Below are 21,515 nucleotides of genomic sequence, written 5' to 3'. Positions count from 1 at the left end.
TATAAAGTAGTGGGTTTTAATCACATTTTGTATTTCAGATATGTAAACAAATGTCAAATATGATTACAGTTTGGGTTTAAGAAGCCAACACCTTTTCAATGAAAATATAAATACAAACAGGCAATACAGGCAAAATAATAACTATCAGTTTGGAACCTTCATTATTCACATCCCACATATTTACATACATCACTTATAATTCAAGATAAAATAAGCGTTTACAGTCACAGACACTCAATATTTACAATACATACACACGGCATACTTCTATTCCATTTTTGACATCTCAAATTTTGTGGTCATGATTTCCTGCAAAAAAGAAGGGCATAAGGACATCATTACAACTTCCTTTAAAAAGCAAAAAAAATTTAAACAGTATATGATTGGACATCATCTAAGGGATAATACAGACTATATTACATATACTATTGCATAAATACACTGTTTCCCCCCCAGAATAGTGTTTATTAGCAATGCGCAATGTGCGTTATCCTCTTCTGACAGGCAGGATTTTAGAGAATGTAATAGCAAATGAGTATCTCCAAGACAAGCTTAAGAAAGCTGTTATTAGTCAGACAAAAGCACCAAAGCTTCTGTGCTCTCATTGTTCTCAGCAGAAAGAAAATAACCAAGAGGGAGAGAGCAAGGTTAAGTGATGTGACGTGGCTGGCTGATCTCTTTATGCTCTGCATTAGGAATGCAGAGTTTGCCCACTTCTGGCCTCACCTGGTATTACACAGTTTACATGGTACTTCACAAGATTTAATGCACTACTGCCAATCCTGTGCAGTTCATGCAATAATCAGTCTAATTATATATTTTCTTGAAAATAAATTACAGATAAACATTTACATAAAATTTCCCGTATCAGCTGAATACCACTCATCTATGTGAGCCAAAGTGTGCTGCTGTTCTCATTGACCTGCTTGTGAATATTTAGGCTCTTTTTTTTAAAATGCATTCTTCCATGTGTCAAGTATATATAAAGCCCCACAGACGATTAAGTAACATACCTCATCTGAGTCCAACAGAGGAGGCAGTGCACTATATGACAAAGAAAATGGACACAAGACGAATTTTTGATGTCAATAACTTGAAACTATGTGATTTTAAATCTATAAAAAGAAATGCATTATTACTTTCACATATGTTATTGTATGAATCAAGGCACACTGAATACATTTAACGTCTATTAAATGTGCATGTCCATGATCACATCATCTATGGTGTTCATAAGACTTACACATCAGCCATTGAAGAGGGGATGTTTTCCTCAACCCATTTCAGATCTTCATCCTGAGGAAACCACATTTATTTTTATTATTATTAATTTATTCATTCATTGGTCAAGGCCCATAATGTTCAAATTCAAAGTAACATAGCCCATGTGTAATGAGATATGCAAGATCAGATGTGTGTTTGTTTTTTTTTTGTTGTTTTTTTTGGGGGGGGGGGGGGGGGGGGGGGGTGTTACAAAAGAAAAGGCTCTTACCACTTTACTAGGCTTCACACTTCCATTGGTCTCTGATTTAATACCTCTCATTTTCACACCCTCTGTGAATTAAAAAATTGGTTTAAAATGTATGACAACAATTAAAAAAGAAAAAAGGAAAGACACACTGCTTTCAGTGGCAAATCCACTAAAGAATCCAGTACACTTCTGAAATGCACCTACAAGGCCAATAATGTACAAGGACAGGTTTGAATATGATACTGAAGGTTTGTATTATGTTACAAGAAAAGCTAGGTACATGTTTTGATTCTTACCAAAGGCTTCGTTCACTAGTTGCTCTGCCTCCTCCTCATCACTAACCTCATCCACCAGTGGGCTAAAAGCATACCTGAGGAAATAAAAGAACATAATTCATAACTCAATATCTTGCCCTCTTTGTCATCACAAGGCCCACATACTCTTTTAAACATCAATGTCTTGATCTTCAAAAACCTTTCATAGGAGTAAAGCTCAAGGCTGAACCTTTATTCTACTCATGTAAGAGAAACATCAAATACCCAAACAGATTGCTTTCTGAATTTAAGATTTAAATAAACCGATGGTATATAAAGTACACAGGAGTCAGCTACCCTGTTTATAAGCTTGGCAAAATGCACCCCTACTTGGATTATGAGCATCCAGTTATGACTATTCAGATATGGACGTTTGTGTAAAGTTTATCCAGGTATGAATGAGCCTAGATGGTTTTAACCCTCCTATTATCCTCAAAATTATTAACATCTTTTATCCTTGGGGTCAATTTGACAACAGCAATTTAAACCTCCAGAATATGATTTTTACCCAAGTTTGTGTGTCAAGTACTTTATGTTTATTTGTTGACTACCTAAATAGCCCTTTAAATAAAATATAGACCCTCACCCACCCACCCCCCTCCCCCCACTTGATACATCCAGAATACCGATTGCGCGACTATGGAAAAATACGCAAATCACCATAAAATCTCACTAATTGACCTACAATTGGAAAGAAAGATCTTTTTGGTTTTTTAAAGGCTTTATATTATTTCTAAGTACAGATTTTTGTTATTTATAACATTTGGAAAGAAGAACATTTTCTGTTATCAAGGATAGTAACATGTATTATGTTCAGGGTCAAATTGACCCCAGGAAAAACAAACACAATTTCAAACATTTAGAACGATTGTATTTGTAAAACAGAAGGGGTAGTCCAAGACCATTTATGATTTCCTGTCTTCTCTAGTGCTCAGGACAGCATTTTGTTCATGGTGCTCATCAGCAGGACATTTTTCCCCTTTCTTGGGGCAATAGGGGATGACAGTGGCTCCGTCAGTGAAGGCAAAACATTGTAGATGTTACCTTCTTGTTCTTCATTGTTTTTTCTCATTCTCCCCTACATGGTAACCTCCCTTTTCAGCGGTCCCTCACCCAGGGTGTACTTTAAGTTCTATCTTGAATTTATTCTCTACTGGTAAGGTAAGTCTCTGACTTTGTGTACTATCTACTTGACTCAGTTGGATCTAGATTCTTGCCACTAGAATTGTTGTATTGTTGATTCTGTTGTATTGTTGATTCTGTTGTGGTGTTTGGAAGTGTCTGTTAGTCTATGCTAATTAGTTCTCTCAGGTGACTAATCAACAGTAGTTTCAGTCTTCCTTAAGGTGTGAATTGTGGGCAGGGCCTACTAAGATATATTGAAGGTGTATCTAGCTCAATATTCAGTGTGCTTTAAGTTCTATCTTGAATTTATTCTCTACTGGTAAGGTAAGTCTCTGACTTTGTGTACTATCTACTTGACTCCGTTGGATCTAGATTCTTGCCACTAGAATTGTTGTATTGTTGATTCTGTTGTATTGTTGAATCTGTTGTGGTGTTTGGAAGTGTCTTTTAGTCTATGCTAATTAGTTCTCTCAGGTGACTAATCAAGAGTAGTTTCAGTTTTCCTTAAGGTGTGAATTGTGGGCAGGGCCTACTAAGATATATTGAAGGTATTCCGGTCAGTAACATAATTTGCAACAGTTAGACACACACTTTCTAAATTTATCAACTCTAATGGTGTATGTTTTGTTTAGTTAAGTACTACACATTCCCCCTCAATCTTTATTTTTATCTTCACTAAGCCACAGACATGTGCCTCAAACCAATCTCTGTTGTTGCCTCTCACAGACCCAGAAGCTTTCATGCACAAGCCAGAGGCCGCAGTACCAGTAACCTCATCTACCCTCCTCTGTTGTCTCAATCTCAAACAGTGGTGGTAGGTGGGCTCTGGAACTGCCAATCTGCTGTAAAGAAAGCTGATTTCATCTCAGCTTTCGCTTCCCATTACTCTTTTGACTTTTTGGCACTAACTGAGACCTGGATCTCTCCACAGAACTCAGCTACACCGGCTGCCTTATCCTCTGCTTATGCTTTCTCGCACACTCCACGAGAAGCTGGCAGGGGTGGTGGTACAGGTTTGCTGTTGTCTCGGAGATGGTGCTTCACACCAGTCTCCCTTTCTCATCTCAACATCTCATCCTTTGAATTCCATGTAGTTACAGTTACGTCTCCAGTCAACCTTCTCATCGTTGTCATCTACCGACCTCCTGGTCCCCTCGGGGTCTTTCTTGAAGAAATGGACATGCTTCTCAGTCTTTTCTCTACTCACACCCCTCTTACTGTCCTTGGAGACTTCAACCTCCCTGCTGACAAGCTCCAGTCCTCTTGCCTTCTCCCTCTTCTCCATTCCTTTTCCTTAACTTTCAACAGCTGTCCTCCTACACATAAAGGAGGTAACACCCTGGACCTTGTCTTCAGTCGTCCCTTTCCTACTTCAGACATCTATGCTACCCCTCTCCATATCTCTGACCATCTCTTGGTATCCTTCACCATCACCCTCCCTGTCCTGCCTAAAACCATCAGCCATCTATATTTCTCTCCCACTCGTAAAAACCTTCACTCTATCTCCCCTTCCTCCTTAGCTTCCTGCACTCTATCATCCCTTCCTGTCCCTGACTCCTTTTCCTCCCTACCATTAGAGCTTGCCACTGACACTTTCCTCTCCTCACTTTCCTCATCCTTGGACCTCCTCTGTCCTCTAACCTCTAAACCCAGGAAGATTTCCAGCCCTGCTCCTTGGCTATCGGATGTGCTGCGCAGTAATTGGAGAGAATTAAGAACAGCAGAGAGGAAGTGGAAGAAATCGCAACTCGACACAGATCTGGTCTCCTATCGTGCTCTCCTGTCCAAATTTTCATCTGAAGTGACTTCTGCTAAGACTGCCTTCTACAAAGAGAAGCTGGAATCCTCTGCACAAGATCCTCGCAAGCTCCACAACATCTTTTCTTCACTGCTCAACCCTCCGGCTCCTCCTGCTCCATCCTCTCTGACTGCTGAAGACTTTGCCACTTTTTATGATGAGAAGATTGGAAAAATCTGTCAGACATTCACTTCTACTCCTGCTCCTACACTACACACTGAGGATTCTCCTTCTCATTCGCTGACACAGTTTTCTAAAATAAAAATAGAAGAGATCCTGCAAATCATCTTATCCTGCAATCCTACCACCTGCCCATTGGATCCAATCCCTTCGACAATGCTCCAGACCATCTCTCAAGACCTCCTCCCCTTCATCACCACTATCATCAATGGCTCCATAACATCTGGTCATGTACCAACTTCATTCAAGAGAGCAAGAGTTATTCCCATCCTGAAGAAACCCACTCTAGATCCCTCTGTCATCAGCAACTACCGACCGGTATCCCTTCTCTCTTTTCTTTCTAAAACCCTTGAACGGACTGTCTATAATCAGCTGTCTTGCTATCTCTCACAGAACAACCTCCAAGATCCCAATCAGTCTGGCTTTAAACCGGCACACTCCACAGAGACTGCCCTTTTGGCCGTCACTGAGAAGCTACATGCCGCTAGATCGGCCAAACTGTCTTCAGTTCTCATCCTCCTTGACCTTTCAGCAGCGTTTGACACGGTGAACCACAAGACTCTCCTATCCACCCTCATGAGTCTTGGAATTCGTGGTGCAGCATGGCAATGGTTTGCTTCCTACCTGGAAGATCGATCTCTTGGTGCGGTCATATCCTCACATGGGTTTTCATACCAATGCTATGCAGATGACACTCAACTCATCCTCTCCTTCCCTCCCTCAGACTCTCATGTTTCTGCTCGGATATCAGCTTGTCTGGCTGACATCTCATCATGGATGACAACTCACCAGCTGAAACTTAATCCCACCAAAACTGAACTGCTGTTCATCCCATGTGATTCATCCCCATCACATCCCCACCTTTATAACATCAGAAGAATTCGTCCATTTCTTTCCTCACAGGCCACACAGGTGCTTGTTCAGTCCCTTGTCATTTCGAGACTGGACTACTGCAACTCACTCCTGGCAGGTCTGCCTCTGAGCGCCATTCATCCTCTGCAACTGATCCAGAATGCAGCTGCACGACTGGTTTTCAACCTTCCTAAATTTTCCCACACCACCCCATTGCTGCGCTCCCTCCACTGGCTTCCTGTAGCTGCCCGCATCAGATTTAAAACACTGATGCTCGCCTACAAAGCCAAAAACAGACCAGCACCCACTTATCTCAAAGCACTTATCACACCTCGAGCGCCACCACGCTCCCTCCGATCCTCTAGCACTGCTCGACTGGTCCCTCCATCTCTCAGGGTACAAGGAAGGCATGCATCGAGACTCCTCTCTGTTCTGGCACCAAGGTGGTGGAATGAACTTCCCCTAGATGTCCGAACAGCTGAGTCACTGGCAGTCTTCAAACGACGGCTAAAGACTTACCTCTTCATAAAATACTTAAATTAGCACTTTCACAAAAACAAAAAAAACAAACAAAAAAAAAAACCCTCCCCAACAGAGTTTTGGACTGATGGTATTCCTAGTTTGTGACCTACCGAGCCAATATCAGAATGTATTTTTGATAGACTTCAAAGCACTATTGTAAGTCGCTCTGGATAAGGGCGTCTGCCAAATGCCATAAATGTAAATGTGTACGATGTGAAAAAAATATCACATGTAATGTTATGACCATTCAGTCCTTCAGCCATGTGTAATACCACCCTCAGCGTATCTGGTGGGGCTGGGACCATTTTGATGACATTAGCAGCACTAAGTCTACCCTGCCGTTCAAGTGGGGAGAGGGACCGCAATAGCTTTGCATTTTTAGAAGGTAATGTGTCTGCTGGTGGTTGAGAGACAACAGGAGGGTCAACACTAAGAGTATCATTCTCATCAGAGGAGGATGCCTCATAATCAGGGTCCTCCTGAACATTATCCTCTGTCTCAGACACATTCTTTTCTATGTCCCTTTCACTGTCAGAGAACTGTTACAAAACGTCATTGACAGAAAACCTTTGCTAAAAGGTCATTTTCAATTCATTTTTCAATAATCATTTTTTTTCCATAAAAAGAGAGCCCAGAGAGCACCAAGAGAAATTTTAGAGAAGGCTTTTGTGTAAGCCTTTTAAGTTTATATGTTTGCTCCTCCCCTATGTTGGGTGAACTATCCATGTCCACATGAGAACTGTGTTTACCCCTTCCCATTGTCATGTGAACTATAAGTGGTTCTCGCAATACTACAGGTATGGTTATGTTAGATTAGGGCCCTAAAGCAGAGGAAAGTTTTTTGAAGATTATAAAATTGTATGTTATAGTGACCCTCAATATCATCTAAAACAAATGTGTGTAAAATTTTGATATTTCTTATATGTTTTATACAGCTAAAACAGCCTGGGGTCAAATTGACCCCAAGGATCACTGATGCTACACAATGTGTACAGGACACTGAAAACATATCATGTTAATTTTATGTTTTCCCCGTTGTGCCCATTAAATTAGGAAAAGTCATTAAATAAGAAGCAAAAAAAATGACGTCAATCATGTATTTAGAGACGTTAAACATTGAATGGGGTCAAATTGACCCCAAAGATAATAGGAGGGTTAAGACTAAAGCCCAGGCAAACCTAGATTTAAAATAAGCACGTCATTCATTTTAAACAATTTAAACTAAGGAGCTGACTAACTAGCCTACTTACTCCTGTTACTAACTACTGATATATTAGCTACTGCATATTACAAAGGCGTGTTAAAAATACCTAGAGTCATATCATTTTAATCATACAAATTAAATAAGGGCTTGGGTGATGACAAATCTCATTTACTGTCATTTTCATAATATTGTACAAGTCAGACACACAACCCTAGTTAAATTTAACAGTTGTACATTAAGCTAATTTATCTTAAAATTAGTGCCCTTTGTTCCCTTAAGTGACCATAAAAATGGTCTACAAAAGGAAGTGATGTAACATCTGACCACATTCTCATCAGATAATGTATGTGTAATGGCTTGGTGAAGTAGCACATTTTACAGTGTGAAAACTAAAGTTTATCATTTTTCTCCTGAAAGTAATTTAAAATATTCTGACACAAAAATTGCAAAATTCTAAACTGGATAGAGCAAATTTCGTAACCCTGTGATCGGATAACCAAGATCTGACCATAACACATAACACATCATGCAGACATTTGATTGAGTTTTCACACATACCAGTCATATAGGAAAAAAAGCTACAAAAAGCTTGCTTTTAGAATCTGTGATAAAATTGTTAGACAACCATTAATCATGTTATTTGCAAAAGTTAACTGACGACTGGTGCTTCACCTCTGATTATTGGCAGATGGCCTCCACAGGAACATGATGACAAGCAAGATAGTAGAGAAGAGAAAACGCCAGAATGCATCATCTATCCACATCTCCCTCCAGTCCTGCAGGAGACGTGCAGTACCAAGTAGCATTTATGATTAGAGAATAGTCCAAAAAAAGCTTTTTTTTTTTTTTTTTTTAACCCAAATGCATATACAACATGATGCATAAACATTTAGCATAAGCAACATGGCATTAATAGATCATGATACACAGAGATATATTACAATATAATTTTTGTAAGAAAAAAAATATATATATATATTTATATATAAAAAAATATATATATATATATATATATATATATATATATATATATGTATAAATATATATATATATATATATATATATATATATATATATATATATATATATATATATAAATATAAATATAAATAAAACAAAGGCCAAGAGAACTAAGACAATGCAGTACAGGACAATAGTTGTGTCACATTTAACATTGTTTCTGGGAAAAAAAAAAAACTAAATAAAACAAAAATGAAAAGAACAAAATAAAATAGATAAGAAAGAAAAAAGGGAATAAAAATTCAACAGGCTAAAAATGATAATAGCACGATGAGGTTACCATCCAGTCAGCTACTTGTTGCTGTGCAGTTTTAATGTAACAGTGCAACACCACTGGCTGGTATGAACATGCTCTCTATGAACGGTCTAATCTTGAAACATGCAACCAGTTAGACATAATGAATATCCCTAGAATAAGTGTACTGCAAAGTAATTCTGCTGATAATAGCATGTCTAGATATTACCCTTCCCTAAAGGAAAAAAAATTAAAAAATAATTAAATTGCACTCACAGACTGGCATTTTGATAACTTGAAGGTCTTTGTTGTCCATACGATGAAAATGACTGAAGCTGTAACGTAAAAAAGGGGAAAAAAAGAAATGTTCTAATCAGGTATTTCTAATCAGGTACCAAGTAACCAAGTAAAACCATAATGTTTCAAAGGATCTCACCTATGACTGCAAAGATGAGGGTGTTGGTGAAATGACGGTAAAGGGAGAGCTTAACCACATTTCTCCTAAGCCGCAAAAGTTTCATGGTCTGTGCCAAGCTTACGAATATGTAACTCAGTGTCAAGGACAAAAATCATTAGCTTACAGTTAAACTAAATCACATTTCATACATAATGCTAACTGAGTACAAAAACATTCATAAATGACTAATGCTACAATCTTTTCGTAGCAGCGCTTTGCAGTGGACAGTATGTATTGGAGCTGTGAAAAGCCTCAAAGTAAACCTAATGTGCAGCTAAGATATAAGATGAGATAAGATGTATTTTATAACCCACGCTGTTTAATTTCTGATTCTGGAATAAACCCATCACAAAAGCAAAGTACCTAAAACTCTTTTTATGCATTTACTGTAAGCTTGGGTTTGAAAAATAGAGGACGATCGCAAAATGGAGCAAAAAACAAAAGAACAGAAAGGAACATTTAGAAACTCACATACAGAAGCAGCATTGCATAGCCATTAAGAGAGGGAGAAAGCTCGAGGGGGGAAATGGAGAGAAACACAGACAGTGCAATACAGGATATCCACCAGCAGAGGGTAGAGTCGAGCACAGCCAGTGGAATGGCAGCCAGCAATACTAGGTCATCTTCAGCCTGGCAGGATAATAGAAAGGAAGGACAGAGAGGAAGACAGAGAAAGAGGAAAAAGAGGAGGGGCAGCTCCATGACACCACCACCAGAAGGTTGTGTACACAAACACTCAGTTCAGACCAAGCCAACTGGCAAGCAGTGTGCAGTTTGCAAAGTAAGCTTAAAGGAAAAGTTAAACTGCTGTAAAAAGTTAGGTGCCAACAAAACAGACGCAGCTCACAATAGGGATAGAGGGTCCTATGGAATCTGTGCTATTTTTCCCCAAATCTTTTAATTTTTCAGATTTTGGAATGCATTTCTATCTTCTATACCATCAAATAATGAATTTAAAGTGTTTTTTAAAAATTACAAAGCTACATAATATTTGTATTTAAGAGAAATATTGACTGTTTCACATTATTAATGCACTTACTACTTTTCAGAAGTAAATATTACATATGTTACTGAGATTGTAAATTGTACAACAGTTTGATGCTGCTGCACACAATATCATATCGGCCACTTCCAGTCAGTTTGTAATTACTAAAAAATTACAAAAGATATCCACAATAGCTCAGAAAAGCGTACTGTAACATATTTTATCATGATGTTGGTGTTATATTGACATATCGCTCAGCCAAACCGGATGCTAATCGCGCTGACATTATTCTATTCCTGTTAAATAATAGTGAGTGTCATAAGAGCTTTTGATCATTGTGTAATAAAAAAAGCAGCTAAGTCTTCCTAAACATGAAATGAATACAGTATACCTCGTGATCCTAGTGCAACTGCTCAGTGGCTCTATACATATATATATATATATATCTTACATCAAATGGATTCAATGGACGGCTAAGACAAAGGATATCCACCACACTATGCAAGAGTCAGTGACAGCCAGAACAATGTCACACAGTATTCTGCTGGAGCTCCCTTGCTCCTGTGAGAAAGACAGGTTTGCTTTCAGCAACTTGAACAGCAGCACCACATTAGTAGCCTTAAATTGTTGAATTTGAGCAGAGATCAGGATGAAAAATCTTTTAAGAGATTGCGCAGAACTTACACTTCCTTGCTGTGCTGAAAATAGGAAGTGGACTGCTGATCACATTTACAGTTGCAAATGATATATGATTAGAGTAGTACGTGACTTATCTACTAGGGGAATTCTGAAATATAAATATTGTAAGCCACTTGATTGAGACACTCCTTACCGAGTTGACCCTGAGAACCCCCTCGACAACGGAGAAGCCGAGATAGAGCAGTCCTACTCCCACCACCCTGTGCAGCAATGCTCCAAGCCTTGGTCTGCGAAAACAAAATATCACTAAATAAGGGACATTCTGTGATAAGCTCACTTACACTGAAACTTATGAATGAACATGTTCCCAATTGATCAGAGATCTACTCAAAACAGTTAAAAAGCTTCTCTAAAAGGCTGGTAAAATAAGGTCTCTATAGTGAACAGATTAAATCACTTACTTGACAATACCATAACCCAGGCTGGCAATTATGACAAGCACTCGAGCCAGAGTTCTCTTCACGGCAGATAATACCTCAGCAAACACCACCGCACCCTGGACTACAAAACAAAATAAATACTAGCACTTTCACTGGCCAGGATCTACAGCTCAGTGAACCAGGATGGGAATTTTTGTCAAATTATGAGTTACTGTAATTTAGCAATAGATGATATGCGTAGTGAAAAATCTATAATTTGGGAAACCCACGTTTCATAATTCTGATTCAGAGCAATTCAGGCCAATACTGGTGACTTAGCAATCCTTTGGGAATTTGATGCATTTTGGGAATGCATCAGGGTGCATTAACGTACACACTACATATTACCTTGTCCTTATTAAGCATCAGTATCTTCAAATGATAGGACTGGCAGAGTTAACTGTCCTGTTAACTCTAAGACAGGTTTTTTGCTATTACTACCCTACATACTATCACATACTCATGAATTTAGTTTTGAACTTGTTCAGAAAAGTAATCAATTAGTGAATGCTGGCCAACTGCTGATGTGCCATGAACATCAGTGTAGATGCTCAGCTCAGCAACTATTTCTATACAGGAACGGGTGCACTAAGACAATTTCTTGCACACTACATATGTACAGTCAGGTCCATAAATATTGGGACAGTGACACAGTTTTGGTAATTTTGCCTCTGTACACCACCACAGTGGATTTGATGGAAGCGTAGACTTTCAGCTTTAATTCAAGGGGTTTAACAAAAATACTACATTAACCGTTTAGGAATTACAGCCATTTTTTTACAGAGTTCCTCCATTTTCACAGGCTCAAAAGTAATGGGACAAACTAATATAATCATAAATATTAGGATTATTTTTATTACTTGGAGGTAAATCCTTTGCAGTCAATGACTACCTGAAGTCTGGACCCCATGGACATCACCAAATGCTGAGTTTCCTCCCTTGAGATGATTTGCCAGGTCTTTACTGCAGCCATCTTCAGTTGCTGCTTGTTTGTGGGTCTTTCTGCCTTCAGATTTTCAGGAGGAAACAGGCCACAGCTGGCCATGAAACTGCTTATTAGTCAATTGTCCCATTACTTTTGAGCCTGTGAAAATGGAGGAACTCTGTAAAAAATGGCTGTAATTCCTAAACGGTTAATGCAATATTTTTGTTAAACCCCTTGAATTAAAGCTGAAAGTCTACGCTTCCGTCACATCTTGACTGCTTCATTTCAAATCCACTGTGGTGGTGTACAGAGGCAAAATTACCAAAACTGTGTCACTGTCCCAATATTTATGGACCTGACTGTATATCTTATTTTTTTTTAAACATATTCTATTCTATTCTATTCTATTCTTATTTTTTTTAAACATATTCTATTCATATTCATTTATGCATTTTTTACATATAGTCTACTAGATTTTATTTTACTATATTCTGTTTTTTTATGCGTTATTGTTGCACTATGAGACGAGGCACTAAGGAAAAACATTTCACTACATTACATCACATGTATGTAATATGCATGTGACAAATAAATAATTTTGTTCCTTGTTCCTTCCTTTAATCTAGCAAACTGGTGAGCAAGCAGGCATGCAAACTATGTAGTTAGCACTTAGTAATTTGAATCACCTGGCATTGCAGAGTACATATCATTAGCTCATTTTAGCTGTGGGTTTTTTTTTCTGTTTGTTTTTGTCGTTGTTTTTTTTTTAAGTAGTCAATTGTGATTTACTAATTACTATGATTGATTTTTAAGCCAGGAAAGCCAGGTGCATTTCAGTCTACTTCCAAGGATGATACAAACGTGAACTGAATAAATATGTTGGCAAGCGGTTAACTACTGAGCTACAGCATGGACACTTATTAGGGTCATTCCATATCAACTCAACCAGAGGTGGTTGCTCCATGACCTCAGAATTTGCTAAAGATTTTAGTAAATAAAGTTTGTTGCAAAGGACAGACAAATCTCAAATATTGTAGTGATCTGACCATCAATTTTTAAATGCGATACATAGAAAATAATAATGTTATTTTTTTTTTTGCACAAATTGCGCTTTCTTCCGACATGTCATTCTGAAGCACTTTTCAAATGTTCATAGAAAGATCACTATTGCAGACAGAGTTTTGAAACTTGCTGCATTATTGCAGAAGTTGGTTCTCACAAACACTACAATCATTGTGGACACCAGATTTTGCCTCTACTCTTAGTTATAAGATTTCGATGGTAAGAAAATAATTGATTTTACTACTCCCTACTAGCATTTTGAAGAATTATAGAAAATTCTCTACACTATATACCTCTGTTTTCTCTCTTGTATCTTATATTGTGCTATGTGTGGGGCAAAACGACTAGTTTTAATCACAAATAAACTCACGATTTTGTTATAAACACAAGTCAATTTTGCTGAAATTGGTAAAATTGACAGAAATTTATAATTTGAAAAAAGTGTCAAAATTCAGTGTCCACAAGATGCTAGAGATATGAATTCTAGCATGTATAATCAATGATTCTAGTATTATTAGCACCCCAATTGCCATGCACCAACCGATATATCTAAAATATTGCTGATATCTTCAATGTGGAAGCAATGGGAATTTCCCTAAGTTCCTAGAATGCTCCATAGACCAGTTACCAGTAAAAATCTTCTGCTACTTAAAAGTATTGTTTAATTATACAGCTGATCTCCCAAGGGATTGGGATTTGCCACTCTTTTGTGCCTGTGTGTGTCGGTGTGTATATCTAGTGCATTAGCCTTCGTGCCATCCATTTTTTCCATGCTCTGTTGGTGTCCTCTTAAATTCTGAGGCAGATAAATTAAGTCATGCCCGTCAAGGTTGGAACAACTAAACAATTTGGCACCAAATAATGTAAAGCTCATCAAAAGAAGAACAGGTTTACATGGACTTGGTGCTGAAGATTATATTTGCATTCATCATAGAATGGTTTATCTCGAACGCTTTAAAGAGTATGAGAGAAAATTCTGTGATACTTTCAACAAACACAAAAAAACTAGACTTTTTGTTGTTTCAACCTCTTGGCAAAAAGAACAAAAAAGCTGTAAAACCTGAAATGAAATTATGTTCAAGAGGTCACTTGCTCCTCTGCGCTAAAGTCTCTCTAGTGCTTTTTTGTTAGATTTTGTTAACATTACATGTACATTTGTGAATAAACTTTGCCGTTTCACATATGCACAATCCTGGATTTTTTTCCTAATGATGCTAACCATGTTGGCAAATGAAATATGGGGGACATAAAATACTAGGATAATAGTTTACGCATGCATAAATTCAGGCCCCTAACTGCTTGTCAACTGGATTTTACGTACAACTGATGATTTTCTCTGAAATCTGAAACCTTATAACTAAGAGTAGAAGCATTGTTTAGTATCCATAAAACCACTGACCTCAAAGTGAACTACTATAAGTCTGTATTTACAAAACTAAACTTTTAGTGACCTTTCATAATTACTTTTTTTATGCGAATATTGCATTTTCAGCCATTTTGAAAGGCCCACATTTCCAAGAATAAGACAGATACAGCTTTGAGATCTTTGAGAAGTACCTCAGCTCTGATCAATTTTACAAGAGTACAGTTTTGATGGAACATTGAAATAAAAGCCAACAAATAGTCAAAAAAGCTTAATTTCTACAAAAAAACAAAAAATTTGTGAAGTACTATCTGATCGGTATTACTTCATAATTCTTTGTTATTCTTAGCCTAGAATAAGTTTGAAGTAATTTGAAGACATTTTTGCAACTTTTTGGAATTTGGGTGAATTGACATGGAATGACCCATTAACAATATAATATAGCTAATATTTCAATGCTTTAGTTAGCAAACATTGATATGAAGTGTTTTTTTTTTTTTTTGTTGTTGTTTTGTTTTTTTTGTTTTTTTTGGCTTTTCACTAATCTGAAGTTTGGTCATTTTTGGATGACAGAAGAACATAGTCTGAAAGAAATAAAGACTTGCAGCTTTCTAATGGTTTTCATCAGAAAAAAATGTAGTCGAAAGGCTGTTACCTGAAAGGCCATCATAGCGGATGCTCTGAAACTCTGCATAGTAAACGGCCTTCTCTAGCATGCCCAGGAAAATAACGCCTCCTATCCAGAACTGGATCCGCAACAGGTCTCTCCAGTAGCAGGCGGAGAGCGCAAGCCATAGCACGCCCAACAGCACGTAAATGATACACATCACCATGTAGAACTGAGGGAAGATTCCAATAAAATACATGGATGTTATAATACAATGAGGGTGAACAAACTACATTTCAGAAGTGCACGCAAAATGTGCAACAAATTTCAAAGAAGAAAACAACGGCCATGTAAAAGAATGATTTTCTAGACTTACAATCATCAGAGGCCACTCCGAGGCTGAGATATACTGATGAGGCCCCCGCATGCTGACTTCCACTGTGGACAGAGTAAATGTACTCAGGAAAAGTCTAACCAAACTCATGTAACTCTGTGCTATAATCCCTGGGTTATCCTTTGTGTGTCTTACACTTAATGCTCCATTTTGTCTCTGTGCCTGGATTTGCAATGTGGATAATGAACATGTAAGGGCTGTCCTCCCATGTCTGTGCCACTGTGTCGTGTGTAGGGCTCTGGCACAACAACAGAAAAATGGGTTAAATAACAAGAAAGTCCTAATTAAAGGCTACAGCTAAAGCTCTGGACCTGTGCTAAACTAACTCACCTGATCTTTGACAACTGACTGAAACTTGTCTTCGTTTTCCAAAACATATTTATGACAACATAATTAGGTCTGTCACAAATATGACATTTTCACTGAAGAATTAATGTCATACACATAATTCTGACTAATAATGTAATTGTATTTTCTGTATTTTTGTAACTTTGGAGTATAAGCATATAAAAGTCCTGTAACGTAATTCATCAAAACATAGCAATTCAACAGTGCACATTAAATTGGTTTGACTGTTAGACTGTAAAAATTACAAAGGGAAGACAAACACCAATAACATACTGTATACACCACGGTTACTGCACAACAGTGTACAAATGTACTAATTATATCAAAGTAGTAATTACACTGCATTTTAATGGGAGTGTCTAAGTAACAACACCATGATTTGATCATAAACTAACTGAAAAGAAATATTGTCCTTACTGACCATATATATTTCGTTAGAAAGAGATGATTGGGGAATCTAGAAATTAATTGAAATCAGCTAAAAATTACAATTAAGAGATAAATTATGTTGCAATACACCATTCTGAGAATAAAGCAAATATTTTCAGTTCTTCCACAACACCTCCAAATCTGACTCCAAATATCATGAAAAAGTATTTTTGCCATATGCCAATCCCTGAATATAAAATACATTATAATAACTTTTATAATTATAGATAACTATAGATGCTTATGCCCTCTTGATACATTCAGACTTTTTACATTTAAAAACTGGGGTCTGACTGGAGTAAAATCTTTATTACCAGCAATTTTCAATTTGTTAATATGCTGTGCTATCTTTCAGCTCCTTTACCTCTGTGTCTCTCCTCCTCCTTTCTGGTGTATTGGGTGCTTCCTAAAGCAAAGACAGTATTCATTCAGTAGCCCGTTTGAATAAGGTTGACTAAGGTCCATTTTTTTTGTCATCAGATAAAACAACTATTTAGTTATTTAACATTATATATCTCACCAGTTGTGGAGTTTTCATAAGTGTCGGCTTATCGAGTACTGACACTGCCAACTGTAATAAGTACACATAAAGGAACGCTAAATGAGTCAAATGATTAAAAAGACAGACCACCTTGTATGCAGACTATCATGTAACCTTAGCAAAATGATCTGTTATTATCACAAACAAAATGCTTGTCATTAATAATCCATTAAATCTCAGCTGTCATGCTGCTGAGATTTTAGAAAGCAGTAATATTTAAATCTTAAAATAATAAAATAAAAGCTGGCATACCACATTTCTGGACATGTGTTGGTGGCACTCAATTGGCTCATAAACATGAGTGATATAGTAACCGCTATCACCAATCTTAGACACTACGTTGCTGCCGAAGTGCGTTTGCGCCCTTTGAGGCTGTCAAGACACAAATCACAGATGCAAATTCACTCTGACAGACTTTAAAAGTTTAATAAAAGTGTAATGACCATTCTGTAACGGACAAATAAAACAGTGTACTGACATCGAGATCAAATGCTTCTTCAAAGCACCGGCAGCTGCGTAGATACCACGATATAGTCAGGTTTACAGAAGGACTGCATTCTTCTCTGAGCCCTGAAACAGCATGTTCAATGAAAGAACAGCTTAAATGTTAACTGTGTAAATAGTGGTTTAATTTTTTTTTTAAAGGTCAGAAATTCCTGTAAGAGTGTTCACAGGAAGAATGTGTGGAGTAAGGCGAGACCATATTAACTATATACTTACATTTGATTTCAACCAGAGAGTTATTAAACATTGTCTTTGAGAAAGAGAAGTAGTTTTCTTTCTTTATCATTTCCTGGAAGTGAAAAGCAGAAAGAGCACTTTAGCATGCCAGGGATATGGATCATATGGGTGTGCAAAGATTCACCAGCACCTCCTTATCCAGCTACATAACAAGTCCCCCCCAAAAAAGTGTCTACATCTCAGCTACCAGTTTGCAGACAAACCACGTCGTAAACCGAGCATTATTATATAAGAAATGTAATAAAATTATAAGAGGTGGTAGCTAGAGTTGTTTATCGTGTCAAACTTAAACAACATAAGGTCATGTTTCGCATTAAAATAAAGAGCACCAGTAGTTAACAGCTTGCTAACCAAATAACCCACAATGGCAGGCTAGCTTCCTAGTCTGCTAGCAACAGGAAATCGTTTAATATTACAAATGGTGTAAAAGTGCTTGGCTGGTCTGTCCCAATGTCTCAAAACATACATCGAATCACTGAATTACGTGCTATAACACTTCATAAGAAAACGTTATCTAGTTACTTAGCTACATGTAGCAAAGCTCTGGCTAGCAGAGTCAGGAAGGCTTCTCAACTTACGCTGTCCACATTGAGAGTCCATTTCCCCTGCTCTAATACGGCATTAAGCGGCGGAATGGATATTAAAATGGAAACCAACGTAAGCAAAATATTTCTCCGACTTGGTGAGAATGCACAATGGGTCACTAAAGTTGCCATTTTCTGTTAGATTTCAGTGACAACTTCACCGAGGGTTACTACTTCCCATCTGAGTGCGCCATGGTGTGACGTCACATAAGGGGCGGGGCGTGTTTGCTTTGAGCGTGTAAGAGGCGGAAGTGCTGCAGGATATGCCAATATCAAAAAAAAAGAAAGAAAGAAAGAAAGAAAAGAAAAGAAAACTCTGTATATGGTTAATGTTTCTCTCAGACGATACCCATGTATGCTTCCTTGTCATTGGATATGCATGTTATTAAAGAATCATATAAAGTACTCTATAACGTTGTATGAAAACACAAAGCTCATTACTTAAAGAAAGAGTCATGTGGGTCTTGAGGTATTATATTTCAAACAGCTTAATAATACCTTTAATATTAAATTGATAATTGACCATATTAATACTGCTAATAGCACATGGAATATATTCCCTAATTACCTGTTTAACCAGCTAGGTGGCATTGGTTTTCTATTAAAATACACTTTATCTGTAGACAAAATCATGCATTGTTGCCTTATAATCATAACCTTTCACCTCACTGTCATTATACTTGGAACAACAAAGATATTCACAAGGTCAGTCGAGGTTGGAATACAGAATCAAGACAGTTGTCATTGCTTAACAATGAAAATCTCTTAATGGCATGCCCTCACTGACCACTTTATTAGGAACACTTTACCGATACTATATAATACTAACACTATACTAAACCTTCCTTTGCTCTCAAAACAGCTTCAGTTCTTCGTCGCATGGATTCCACAAGATGGTAGAAACTTTCCTTTGAGATTCTGGTTCATGTTGGCGTGATGGCTTCAGTTCCTGCAGATTTTTCAGGTGTGCATTCATGCTGCAAATCTCCTGTTCTACCACATCCCAAAGGTTTTCTACTAGATTCAGATTTGGTGACTGGGAAGGCCACTGTAGAACATTGAACTCATTGTCATGTTCATGAAACCAGGTTGAGACAACTTTTGCTTTGTGACATGGTGCATTATCATGCAGGAAGTCGCCATTGGAAGATGGGTAAATTGTGGCCATGAAGTGTTGCACATGGTCAGCAACAATACTCAAATAGGCTGTGGCATTCAAGCGATGATTGATTGTTATTAACAGGCCCAAAGTGTGCCAAGAAATTATTCCCCACATCACTACACACCTCCACCAGCCTGGGCTGCTGACACAAGGCAGGTTGGGTCCATGGATTTATGCTGTTGGTGCCAAATTCTGACCCTACCATCTGTGTGCCTCAGCAGAAATCGAGATTCAAGACTACATTTTTCCAGTCTTCAGTTGTCCAGTTTTGGTGAGCCTGTGCCCTCTGCAGCCTCAGCTTTCTGTTCTTGGCTGACTGACATGGCCTGCTGCCATCCACCTCAAGGTGCAACGCGTTGTTCATCCTGTGATGCTTTTCTGTGCACCACAATTGTACATATGATGATCTAGTAAATTTAGTAGATTGTTCAAATTCTGTGGAGAATACCAAAGGTACATCTAGCAGTATTTCACTCAGGAAAGCATTTTAATTGTGTCCACCAGCAACAGTTTTTGGTCACCATTAATAATGGTATATAGTGGAAGAGGGTGTGGACAATTACACATAGATATGTGATTCATTATAAGGTGAAATAAGTGTCTTTCGAAATACCACATAGAATCTACCCAGTGAAACAAGATTAAAGGATTTAATTTGAATTTGAGTGAGAAGTGTGAATTCTGTGGGATAATGACAGAAACAATTGTCCATCTTTTCCTTTACTGTGTTTATACAGGAATATTTTGGGACTAAATTATCAGGCAAAACAATAGAACACAAAGGTCCCATTTTTTGGTGTTATATTTTACTATAAACCATTCAGGACATTATTTATTCATAACATATAAACTTTTGTTTGTTTATTTATTACCCCTGGCATAAAGTGATTTTGTTTGTATCATTTTTTTGTCTCATCCATGTTGAACAGCTGACAGTAACTCTGATACATCTCTTAAAACTCTCAGAATGTACACTTAATATGTAATAAAGTTCATTTAAAAATCAAAATGCCACAGGACATGGCAATGGAATACATATGGTATATATAATAAAATATAATATTTAATACTAAAATTATATTTATATGTAATAGAATGCAATATAGTAGGTTAAATAATACACTGTTCAAATGTAACAGAAGAAATATTAATATATAATTTAAAATTTTAATATTTAACAAGTTCACATAGTTCTAGATTCATAAAAAAATTAACATAACTTTTACATTTTTAAATATTTTATATTATAATAGACTAAATAGTCCATGTTACTCCTGATTTTAAAAAATGTATTAAAGCAATTTTATGAAATGGTTTAATTAACTAGACTGAATTAATTGGAAACCAGGTGGTTTATCAAGTCTGTTTTCATACATTTACAGTATAATCTGAAGTTTTTGAAACAGAGCATTTGAAAACTAATATATAATTCATGTCCTCTCTTCTTTATTGTCAGTGCAGTTTGTCTAAAGCATATGATTTCATGATTTCCTCATTTGTCCCCTTGATACATTAACTAATTAATTGATTATTTTGATTGTCAGCCATCTCTAGCTGAGTTGGAAATCGCCAAAACCTGGATTGTAGAACTCAGTTTCAACTTTCAACTAAGGCTTTCAACTAAGTATCACTGGCAAGGGAGCATAGTGGGACAACAAGAGATAAGCCAGGGTGATTTGCAAGCCCCATATGAACAAGGACATCAGAATACCATTCTTCCTGTTGAACCTGCCCGGTGGGGGATTCGTCGATCCAGTACTTCTGGTCAAATTGTGTGCTCTCCCTTCATCTTCAGTCCCTTTCAGATTTGGCTGAACCTATTCATCTGTTCTTCTTTTCAGTGGTGTTTTAGTGAACTAAATTTTTCCTACTCCTACACATGTGAAATATGCTGTCAGATCCTGAAGTGTACATGTGTACTTTTAGGGTGGGAAGCCTCTAAAGATCAGATTGGCTCCATATACCGGTTAAGTAGGTTTTTAATTGAGTAGGTTTTTATTTTAATTGGTGAATCCGCTATGAACCTACTTTAATATTTAGAATGCATAGGTTATGTCTGGATCATTTTGGACCAATGA

General features: G+C 37.3%; 1 protein-coding gene across 3 annotated transcripts; it reads right to left on the bottom strand.

The window, feature by feature from the left end:
- On the bottom strand, positions 1-18,496 carry zgc:162698 (Transmembrane protein 87A-like). 3 transcript variants are annotated; one of them, XM_053239784.1, is made up of 20 exons: positions 18,270-18,496; positions 17,671-17,743; positions 17,429-17,520; positions 17,203-17,322; positions 16,930-16,980; positions 16,774-16,815; positions 15,768-15,870; positions 15,615-15,676; positions 15,287-15,470; positions 11,264-11,363; positions 10,996-11,089; positions 10,657-10,724; positions 9,158-9,270; positions 8,998-9,056; positions 8,139-8,242; positions 1,768-1,841; positions 1,493-1,554; positions 1,244-1,296; positions 1,014-1,044; positions 1-309 (listed from the first exon to the last, which is right to left on the bottom strand). In XM_053239784.1, exons 1-20 carry the CDS (start codon positions 18,405-18,407, stop codon positions 268-270), a joined length of 1,665 nt encoding a protein of 554 aa, XP_053095759.1. In that variant the 5' UTR covers positions 18,408-18,496; the 3' UTR covers positions 1-267. The 3 variants fall into 3 exon arrangements, with proteins under 3 accessions (XP_053095759.1, XP_026780481.2, XP_026780480.2); XM_026924680.3 differs by lacking the exon at positions 10,657-10,724 and adding an exon at positions 9,740-9,808 and having other exon boundaries at positions 9,158-9,266; XM_026924679.3 differs by having other exon boundaries at positions 9,158-9,266; positions 10,653-10,724; positions 18,270-18,495.
- Positions 18,497-21,515: the final 3,019 nt, after the last annotated feature.

This window comes from Pangasianodon hypophthalmus, chromosome 14 (genome assembly GCF_027358585.1).
Source record: "Pangasianodon hypophthalmus isolate fPanHyp1 chromosome 14, fPanHyp1.pri, whole genome shotgun sequence".
Classification (NCBI taxonomy): Eukaryota; Metazoa; Chordata; class Actinopteri; order Siluriformes; family Pangasiidae; genus Pangasianodon; species Pangasianodon hypophthalmus.
The sequence above is the reverse complement of the archived record's forward strand: the minus strand, read 5'-3'. Positions and strand labels throughout refer to the sequence as shown.

Bases quoted from the DNA above. Each gene is read 5' to 3' on its own strand.
- zgc:162698 (XM_053239784.1), bottom strand. From the start codon at position 18,407: ATGGCAACTTTAGTGACCCATTGTGCATTCTCACCAAGTCGGAGAAAT. The intron at 17,521-17,670 runs GTAAGTATATAG...ATGCTGTTTCAG, and splicing joins CTCTCTGGTTGAAATCAAAT to GGCTCAGAGAAGAATGCAGT. The intron at 9,271-10,656 runs GTGGATATCCTT...CTTGACACTGAG, and splicing joins ACTGACTCTTGCATAGTGTG to TTACATATTCGTAAGCTTGG.